Source organism: Chenopodium quinoa, unplaced genomic scaffold (assembly GCF_001683475.1).
Source record: "Chenopodium quinoa cultivar QQ74 unplaced genomic scaffold, ASM168347v1, whole genome shotgun sequence".
In the NCBI taxonomy this organism is placed as follows: Eukaryota; Viridiplantae; Streptophyta; class Magnoliopsida; order Caryophyllales; family Amaranthaceae; genus Chenopodium; species Chenopodium quinoa.
Genome location: NW_018745080.1, coordinates 3,338,465 through 3,349,632, shown reverse-complemented (window position 1 = coordinate 3,349,632; position 11,168 = coordinate 3,338,465). Strand labels below are relative to the sequence as shown.

Genomic DNA, 11,168 nt, shown 5'->3' with positions numbered 1-11,168 from the left:
TAATGATTTGTTGTGGCAATTATTAATTATTATGTTGCTTGATTATTCAATATTTATTGTTATTGCTTGATCACGCCCTTTCTTGCAAGTTTAAAAGGAATTTGTACTTGAAATCACGCCTAATAAGATAATTAATAATTTGTTTTAGGCTTAATATGATTTTAATTCAAGTGATCGCCAATAATAGATTTATTTGTGCATTAATAATCAACCAACGTAGATTAAACAAGTTTAGGGCTAATTTGTTGTATGTATGTTGATTGGAAAGCGCACATGTATATCATAAGAAATAATTAGAGGTCAATTTAAGGCGAGTTCAATCTCTTTTAGATTGGATTCGTACCATCATCACCGAATATTAAATCATGGTTACGGCCCGCTATAGAGTTAGCGATCTCCGTGATCGTGAATGGGGTGTAACCTTCACACCCGTGAACGGATTACAAGTTCCTAAAACTTGTTGGCGACTCTTTTGTTCTAGCTTCTTTCCCTTTGGACGTCACTATGCTTAAGTGCATGATCACAGTGAGGCTCAAAGTTAGTGTTGATCGAAATATTCCCTACAGACTCCAAAATTGACTTATAAATTCAAGAATTGATGTAAAGCTAACCTTATGATTCATAGTTCAATTATTAAAGTCCTACGTATTAATTCTATCTAGTCAAATAATAATGATCCACTAAACTCTGCTAAAACAGTCCCTATAGCCAAAATTGACATTAGGGAAAAAAAAAAGCAACAAATAAAACAACAAAATAGTTTGATTAAAATCCAACTTTGCTAGCTAGCCCTCTTTTAGTAAGATAAGTGAAATTATATATTTCCTTCGTTTTTAATTAGTGGACACATTTTTCATATCACGTTTACCAATATGCAAATTTGACAATTAATATTTCTATTATCAATCAGTAAAATTATAAAATTGATATTTTGAAAATATATAGAGATATAATTATAACAAGTTTCTACATAACTATATTTTATCATTTCTTTTTTGGTGAAGAACTATATTTTATCATAAATAACTATATATGAATCACTAAACATAATCAAAGTATATTTGTAAATATATTATAGTGTTAAAAGTTAAATGTGTCAACAAAATACCCAACGAAATACAAGTAGAATATATGTTTTTAAAACATAATTATGGGCTTGGGCATGCAGACCATGGCTTAGCCCGCCCCTAGTTCCGCCCATTCTCTAGTGGATCTACCCACCTGATAACTTCGCCCCACCCCAATTGAAGAGTACTTAAACAGTTCTACTATTACAGAGTATTTTACAATAGTGTTAATCACTTAAATCTCTTTAAGAATTTTCACAAATACAATAACATATATCTCCTCTTACACTGTAAATGTCCAATTAATATACCCTTAATTTTTAAAACTCATTACTTTAAATTTTCCAATCAAAAGGAGTTTGTAAATTTTCCATTTTATCTCTTTCTTATTTCACTAGTTAAAATCTTGTGCACATCCCCATGTCACAATATTAATGGAATGGTGAAAAGTAAAACGAAGATGAAAAACCATATTTTATGGAATACGGAGCATGTTGTAACTTGTAAGTAAAGCCAGCTTTAGTTTCTTATATCAAAATATTATATAGGTGTCTGTTAAATTAGATAGAATAGCAGGGTAATTAATAATACAAGTATATTTTTTTTTTTATACGTACTATTATCATTAATTTTTTGTATGTGTTGGCGGTATTCTAGCTACTAGTTAAAGTTCAAGGTGTTGACTGCACCTAAACTATAATTATTTAGGGTGTTGACTGTTATGACCAAATTTGCCTTTAGAATTTAGAGAAGTTGTCCCGCATGTATGTATGGATACGAGAATAGTCCGAATAGACCTTCATTTGATATTTGATTGGTTTACATAAGACATACACTATCCGTTCCTAATTTTTTTGTTCCATTTGACTTTTTACGGGTTATAAAACGTGTCTTAGAACGTATATATCTCCATTTCCATACAAGTAAAGATTATAAAAATTTAAATCATTGATAAAATACATAATAAGATGAATGTAACAAAATCCCACATGATTACATTATTTCTTATATATTTAGTAGAATTTAATTTTCATGATAACTTGTATTTAAATTTTATAAAAAAAATTTTGCCAAAAGGCATAATGGATTTTTCTTATGCATGGTGATGCCTGGGAATGTATCATTGTCGATGTCTTCCTTCTTAAAACCACTAGGCAATTCCCAATCAAAATAGCACAACAAATTTGCAAGTGCTAATTCCATGTTAGCTATACCAAGATGAATTCCAGGGCATATTCTTCTTCCTGCACCAAATGGGATTAGTTCAAAGTCACATCCTTTGAACTCTATTGAACTACCCAAAAACCTTTCTGGCATGAATTTTTCCGGGTTTGACCAAATTTCGGGATCTCTTCCAATAGCCCATGCATTCACATATACTAAAGTTTTAGGTAATATATCATATCCTTCAATGGTGCTTTTTCGGATTGTTTCATGTACAATTAGCAATGGTGTTGCTGGTTGTAGCCTAAATGTTTCTTTCACCACTGCCTTGAAGTATTCAAGTCGTATGAGGTCATTATTGTTGATGCATCCTTTGTGTTGCATGACATTACGGAGCTCTTCTTGTACTTTTTTCATAGAAATAGGGCTCTTCATTAGCTCTGTCATTGCCCAAATTACCATGGCTGCACTTGTATCCGTTCCTGCTATTAATATGACCTGTAGAAAGGTTTAGCGAGTTGGCACCATTAGAGTGATTTCATAAGAATGCATATAACAATAAATAAATAAATAAATAAATAAATAAATAAATAAAAGATACTCCGTTGTGCTTCATAATGATAGTCTCATACTAGAAACTATAGTAATGGATCTCCTTTTTCTATTATGTGTTTTTTTTTTTTTTCTTATATGTTTTTATTACCAACTTTAAAGCTGTAAATGTTAATGAAACTTGTAAAGCAAAAACATCATTTGAGGGTGGATATTCATGCCAATATACGTACAATAAGTATAAGATGAAACTACCATTAACACTGCTTTGATGTGGTCTAACGTGAGCTCAAATGAGCGTTCATTCATGAGTTGGAGTAGAACATCAACGATATCTTCTCGCTCGGTTTTAGGCTTGTTTGGGTCAAGATGATCATTAATGATTTCTTCAAAGAATGCATCTAAATCCTTAAATGTCTTCTCAAGTCTAGAGAACTTTCCGGTTAGCTTATCAAGCCACCCAATAATAGAAGGAAAATAATCACTAAAGAAGAAGGTGGTAAACATGGCTTCTGCTTCTCTTATTAGCTTGTGAAATCTGCTACTTGACCTTTTATCATCCTCGTACCTGAATTGAAATATACAAATTTAAACTAAGGCTATGTTTACTTGATTACTGATATAATTTTTACCACTAGAGTACTAGACCAACTACTACTTGATTTAGCTTTGACACAAATTAAAGTTCCTAAACTAGTTTATGAGTCATGTAGCGTTGTAGGCTTGTAGCATTCTCTCTTTTGTATCAAGCCTTAATTTATATGTGTTTAAATTTTATATTAGAGACATAACTATTGATCCATATCATATTACATAATTTTTAAGAAAAAAATTAATAAATTAAAGGAGAATATGGATTTTATGTATAATAATAGAAATTTAAATTTTTTTTTTCTAATATAATAACTTGACTCAGGATGTCACACAGGCCCATAAATATACGAAGTAGTTGACTTTTATGCAGATTAAAATGTATAATGGAAATTTTAGTGAGTACTTATAAAGGTGCATATAAAGTTGATTGGCCTAGTTCAGTCTGACTCCTTGACCATAAATGGATCACTGTTTTTGCCAAGCCTAAATTCTGCCTTTTAGTTCCCGCCATTTTCTTTTACTATCTTTCATTCTTTTTGTGTGGATAAAAATAGGATAAGGCTTATCTCTAGACAAGTTCAATCCTACATTTTTCTAATCTTACACCGTTACCCCTTACACTTACTTACACGTAACAAGTTAGATAGTGTTGTGCGACAGCGGAAGCAAAGGTCGAAAACAAACAAGAAAACAATAAAGAAATTCAATGCAAACAATAAGAACAACACCAAGAATTTACGTGGTTCACTATCGATGTGATAGCTACGTCCACGGGCACCGAGATCGAATGAATTTCACTATAAACTGCAAAGATTACAAAGATGATTCTTGTATTTCTCAAGAACGGCTCTCACTCTGTCTCTCTTCACCCTAATACTGATATTAGGGAGGTTTTATATTAATCCCTAATTAAAAGATACTTGGGCAAAAAGATAATAAAATAAGATAACCTAAAACCGCAAAATCCGCGTTCCGTATTTTTCCTTCTCCGCCCGGTCAGACCGGGCAAGGTCTGCCCGATCGGGCGCGAGAAGAAAACTCCATACGAATGCTTCAACGTATCCAACCCCCACCGCCCGGTCAGACCGGGCAAGGTCTGCCCGATCGGGCGAAGGCTCGCCCGGTCGGGCGAAGGCTCGCCCGGTCGGGCGCGAGAGCAGCTTCTTCAACGAATTTGCCAGGCACCTCTTCTTCTTCCGCCCGGTCAGACCGGGCAATGTCCGCCCGATCGGGCGGACAAAGCTACGAAGTACGAGTCACCTAATATACTTATCAACAATCTCCACCTTGACGAGAACTCGTAGTCAGCAAACGACCCCATCAAGACATAGTGAAAAAACATCTCAAGCCAAACCCGATGCAGGACTCATGCATAAGCCATACATCCCGATAAGTCTTCAACCAAGACCCATCACATACTCGTCTCCAAGTATAACAAATCATAATGCTCCACCTGCATCACAAGCCCCGGGCAAGCTCCACCTTAATGCCAACACACCTACACCAGGAGCTCCCCAACTTCGCCCCTCAGGGCCTACTACATCACGTAGTAATCAATATTTAGCAAGTCTAAGCAATGTTTAAACTTGCTAAACGGAACAGGCTTAGTGAAGAAATCAGCCGGGTTGTCAGCAGTCCCAATCTTCTTCACCTTAATCCTCTTGTCAGTACGTAAGAAATGATACCTGACATCAATGTGCTTCGTCCGATCATGGTGTACTTGATCTTTAGCTAAGCAAATCGCACTTAGACTATCACAATACACTGTAGCAAAATCCTGTGCAATACCCAGTTCACCTACTAGGCCTTTGAGCCAAATAGACTCCTTAGCTGCAGAAGTTAAAGCCATATACTCAGCTTCAGTAGTTGACAACGTAACTGATGACTGCAATGTAGACTTCCAACTAACCACAGAACCACCCAAAGTGAACACATAACCAGTCACAGACCTCCTGGTATCCACATCAGCTGCATAATCAGAATCACTGTACCCAGTGACCAAGCATTCCTTATCATTCCCGTACACAAGACCAATATCAGCTGTCCCTCTCAGGTAGCGAAAAATCCTTTTCACCCCTTGCCAGTGTTCCCTCCCAGGTCGAGCCATAAACCTGCTTACAACACTAACAGCATGCGCAATATCCGGCCTAGTACAGACCATAGCATACATCAAACAACCAACCGCGTTTGCATATGGAACTCTAGACATATAAGACAACTCCTCCTCTGATTGAGGTGACATAGACAAAGACAACTTACAACTAACAGTAGTTGGCGTACTTATAGGCTTCGATTTTTCCATCCCAAAACGAGACAAAATCTTTTCAATGTAGCTTTTCTGAGTCAAGAAAAGCTTACCTCTAGCCCGATCCCTGTAGATCTCCATACCCAAAATCTTCCTAGCTGCACCCAAGTCTTTCATGTCAAACTCCGAGTTAAGCATCTCCTTTAATCTAGCAATATCAGATTTATTCTTTGTGGCAACCAACATGTCATCAACATATAACAAAAGATAAATCATGGAACCATTATCCAGCTTACTATGATACACACAGCAATCATATGAATTCCTGTCAAAACCTTGTGAAACCATAAAAGAATCAAACCTTTTGTACCACTGTCGGGGGGATTGCTTAAGTCCATACAATGACTTTAGCAATCTGCAGGCATAGTGTTCCTTTCCAGGAGCTTCGAATCCTTCGGGCTGCTTCATCAGAATCTCCTCCTCCAAATCGCCATGAAGGAAAGCCGTTTTAACATCCAACTGCTCCAGCTCAAGATCAAAATGTGCTACAATTGACAATAACACACGGATAGAAGTATGTCGAACCACAGGTGAGAATATCTCAACAAAATCAACCCCTTCTACCTGACTGAACCCCTTAGCAACTAGCCTAGCCTTAAAACGTATTTGCTCAGTTTCCGACAACCCTTCTTTCTTCTTGTAAATCCATTTACAACCCACAAGCTTCCTCCCTTCCGGTACCTTTACCAGTTCCCACACTCTGTTCTTGTAAAGAGACTGCATCTCTTCACCCATTGCGGCAAGCCATTGCGCAGACTCACTACAACTAATTGCTTGTTTATATGTGGCAGGTTCAAATGACTCTACATCATCAGCTACACTCAATGCATAACCTGTCATCGCATCAACACAGCAATTTCTTCCCTCCATCTCTTCAATCAATCTAACAGGCTTCTTGATAACTCGTTTAGGCATCTCAAGAATGGTGTCAGGTTGACTAGATGACCCCTGATTAGATTGCTCCACCTCATCCCCAGAGTTAGAATGAGTAGGAGTAATCTCAGGTTCAGGAGTACCCGGCACTGGAACATCAGCATCATCATCAATATATTGTACCCGAGGTAAATCAGCAATGGTAGACTGATGTACCTCAAGTACCCCATCTGTCTGTAATAAATTGTCTCCTTCCCTTCTCAAATCTGAAATCTCTGCATTTTTAATTGAATACATGGTGTTTTCATCGAAAGTAACATCCCTACTAAGAATGACCCGACCCTCCGAAGGTGAAAAAATTCTAAACCCCTTCACACCATCCCCGTACCCAACAAAACACCCCTTCTTGGCTCGTGGATCCAGCTTACCCTCAATAACATGATAATAAGCAACACAACCAAAAATCTTCAAATTCGAAAAATTAGGCAACTTACCACTCCAGATCTCAAACGGAATCTTGGAATCAATTCCAGAATGAGGACCCCTATTAATGACATAACAAGCTGTTAACACAGCTTCACTCCAGTACCTCCTCCCAAGCCCTGCATTAGAGAGCATGCATCGAACTCTCTCTAGCAGTGTCTGATTAACCCGTTCTGCTACACCGTTCTGCTGTGGTGTCTTCCTGACAGTATGATGCCGACCTATACCCTCATCTGCACAGAACTGATTAAACTCGTCTTTGCAAAACTCTAGCCCATTGTCCGTTCGTAGCTTCTTGATCTTCCTTCCTTGTCGATTTTCCACCAAAGCTTTCCATTGCTTGAAAACTTTGAAGGCCTCATCCTTTGACTTAAGCAACCTAAGCCATGTGTATCGGGACTTGTCATCAACAAATGACACAAAATAGTGGTAACCTCCCATACCTTCAACTCTAGATGGACCCCAGCAATCTGAATGGATGTAATCGAGCACTGCATCAGTAATGTGAGCACCCTTGCTGAACTTTGACCTGTGTTTCTTACCAAACACACAATGCTCACAAAATTCAAGGTTGGCAACCTTGACCCCGGATAGAAGACCCCTCTTGGACAATAGCTGCATCCCCTTCTCCCCCATATGACCAAGCCTCATGTGCCAAATCTTAGTCATCTCCTGGTGAGATACAGATGCGCAAACCGCAGAACTAGGCAGTGTAACACCCTCAAAAACATAGAGGGTGTTCCTTTTGATACCCTTAAGTACCAACTCATAACCTCTGAAAATACACAACTCCCCATCTGAAAACACACCATTGTACCCCAAGTCATCCAGGGTACCCAATGAAATCAGATTCTTTCCTAAAGCAGGAACATGCCGTACATTAGTCAAAGTTAACCTCCGCCCATCAACAGTCCTCAACCTCATGGAACCAATACCTGTGACCTTACATGGAGCATTGTTACCGACTATAACCATACCCCCATTGCGAGGTTCATATGTATCAAACCAATCTCGACGTGGACACATATGGAACGAACACCCCGAATCTAGAACCCAGTTATCAGATAAATCATCAGACCTAGCAGAACTGACTAATGCTAAATCTTCCTCTGAATTATAGCTCTCATTCGGTTTCTCTTCAACTACAGCAGCCTGGGACTTGTTTTTCCTCACCGGACAATTATTCCTAAAGTGACCCGGTTCTTTACAGTAATAACATGTTTTAGTAGTAGTTTTACTAGATCCATCCTTGCCGTTTCCAGCACCCGACCCAGCATTGTTCCCCTTGTTAAACCCCTTATTCTTTTTAGACTTTCCGGACTTAACAAATAACCCACTACCATTATCCCCATTATCACTCGTAGCTTTCATTCTGAGTTCCCTAGTATGAAGTGCTGCCTTCACTTCTTCTAAGGTTATAGAATCCTTACCAACAACAAAAGACTCTACAAAATTCTCAAAGCTAGACGGTAGAGATACAAGTAAAATCAACGCAGCATCCTCATCATCAATTTTAACATCTAAATTACGTAAATCAAGCAAAATAGAGTTAAGTTTTTCTAGATGTTCCCGTAAGGAAGTACCTGACTGCATCCGGAGGCTAAACAACCGCTGTTTCAGTAATAATTTGTTGGTCAACGACTTAGTCATATACAATGACTCCAGCTTCAGCCACAATCCAGCCGCCGTTTCCTGATCAGCAACCTCCGTGATGATTTGATCATCAAGACTAAGTAATATGGTAGAGTGTGCCTTCTCTTCCATAACTTCTAACTGCGAGTCAGTCGGTCCGTCTCCTGACTCCGAAGTAGTACTCTTTGGAGCCAACGGACGCCATATCTGCTGTTGTTTTAACAGAGCCTTCATCTTAATTTGCCATAGCCCGAAACTATTTTTCTCGGTAAACTTCTCAATTCTTATTGTTGAATCTCCTGCCATTGTTATCTTCAAGAAACTCTCCAAGGATTGAACCTGAGCTCTTGATACCAATTGTTGTGCGACAGCGGAAGCAAAGGTCGAAAACAAACAAGAAAACAATAAAGAAATTCAATGCAAACAATAAGAACAACACCAAGAATTTACGTGGTTCACTATCGATGTGATAGCTACGTCCACGGGCACCGAGATCGAATGAATTTCACTATAAACTGCAAAGATTACAAAGATGATTCTTGTATTTCTCAAGAACGGCTCTCACTCTGTCTCTCTTCACCCTAATACTGATATTAGGGAGGTTTTATATTAATCCCTAATTAAAAGATACTTGGGCAAAAAGATAATAAAATAAGATAACCTAAAACCGCAAAATCCGCGTTCCGTATTTTTCCTTCTCCGCCCGGTCAGACCGGGCAAGGTCTGCCCGATCGGGCGCGAGAAGAAAACTCCATACGAATGCTTCAACGTATCCAACCCCCACCGCCCGGTCAGACCGGGCAAGGTCTGCCCGATCGGGCGAAGGCTCGCCCGGTCGGGCGAAGGCTCGCCCGGTCGGGCGAAGGCTCGCCCGGTCGGGCGCGAGAGCAGCTTCTTCAACGAATTTGCCAGGCACCTCTTCTTCTTCCGCCCGGTCAGACCGGGCAATGTCCGCCCGATCGGGCGGACAAAGCTACGAAGTACGAGTCACCTAATATACTTATCAACAGATAGACAATAGAAATCAATCAAACATTCAAATCATACTCTCAAAACTCCACCTTTAGAAATTAGTGGTAAAAAGTAAATTTTTAAACGTGGATAGTTACAATGTGTGGTCAGTTATTTACTCGGTTAGTGTTTATGGGGTTAATTAGTTAGTATTATAGGAATTACTAAGTTACGGAGTAGTAATATGAATATTACTGTGTCAGTGTTGTAGGGGTTATTTTGTTATTTAAGGGTTATTCAATAAGTATAATAAGAGATTACTCTGTTAGTATAATAGGAGCTACTCTGTTAGTGTTATAGAGGTTAGCCGGGATACTCTGTTACAAGCGGTCACACGATGTGACCAACTGCACAGAAAGCGCGCTAGCACATCTAACAAGTCTATAGTTTTTAACACAAAATATTACGAGTAACAATTTTCCATAAAATAATTGCACAAGATTTCCAAGGTTTGGTCACAAAAAGGCTTAATTATGAGGGAGTTTAATGTAATACCTCTTGCCAAATGCAGTCCTGCATACGTTCAACCTTGCGAAGTTCGCTAACAAATCTGTCAAATTTACGATTTCTGAAGCTTCGGAGAGGGATGAAATTTTTTCGATCATCCTCGATACTTCTTCTTGACGAATTGGAGCAAAAGATTCAACTCTTTTAGAGCTAAGAAGATGAACTATACTAATCTTTTTAATTTTTATTTGATACTCACTATAAGGGGCAAAAGCAATGTCTAATCCATTATAACTTAGCTTTTGAATTCCAACCATAGACGGTCTACTACAAAAGTTAAGGTCTTGTGTGTGTAAGACCTCCCTTGCTAACTTGGCTGATTGCACCACAACAACAGGTACACGTCCAAATCGTAAGCTCAAGATCGGGCCGTAGGTCTTGGCTAGCTCGGCAAAGTAGACGTGTGGTTTCGAGGTGTCGAATTGGAGTAAGTTTCCGATGAAGGGGATCCCTTTAGGCCCCGGGGGAGGATGAAATGGCTCATTTTTTTTGCGATTTGGAAGAAGGAAAAGTACTACTAGGGATAAAATTGCTAGAAAATATATAATTATCAACATGACTTTATTGTTGTGGGGTTAGTTTCATATGCGTATATTTGTGTTAGCTGTTGTAACACCATACTAATTATATATAGACAATAGACTGAAGTTTATGATCGATATTGAGTATAAAATTTTCTCTTCTGCAATCTCCATATCACAATATTTTTTTTACGAGTTGCGTTACATGAAAAGTGAGTGGCCATTTTTTTTATCCACGTGATACCTTGATGTACGACCTTATCAAAACTAATCTTGTACTCCGTGTGGGTATATATGATCGTGAACACGGAGTATTATTTCACCTTAAAAATATAGTATTCAATAAAAATAAGTTCACTTCACTAAAATCAATTTCATTTCAATAAAAATAAGTTCACTTCACTAAAATCAATTTCATTTCAATAAAAATAATTTTGGTTCAGTAAAAATTACGAAGTA

The 11,168-nt window shown here is 38.2% G+C and overlaps 1 protein-coding gene across 1 annotated transcript; it reads right to left on the bottom strand.

Annotated features, from left to right (window-relative positions):
* Positions 1 to 2,042: 2,042 nt before the first annotated feature.
* On the bottom strand, positions 2,043 to 10,929 carry LOC110709843 (cytochrome P450 83B1-like). The gene is made up of 3 exons (XM_021888104.1): positions 10,177 to 10,929; positions 3,039 to 3,351; positions 2,043 to 2,729 (listed from the first exon to the last, which is right to left on the bottom strand). Exons 1-3 carry the CDS (start codon positions 10,743 to 10,745, stop codon positions 2,121 to 2,123), a joined length of 1,491 nt encoding a protein of 496 aa, XP_021743796.1. The 5' UTR covers positions 10,746 to 10,929; the 3' UTR covers positions 2,043 to 2,120.
* Positions 10,930 to 11,168: the final 239 nt, after the last annotated feature.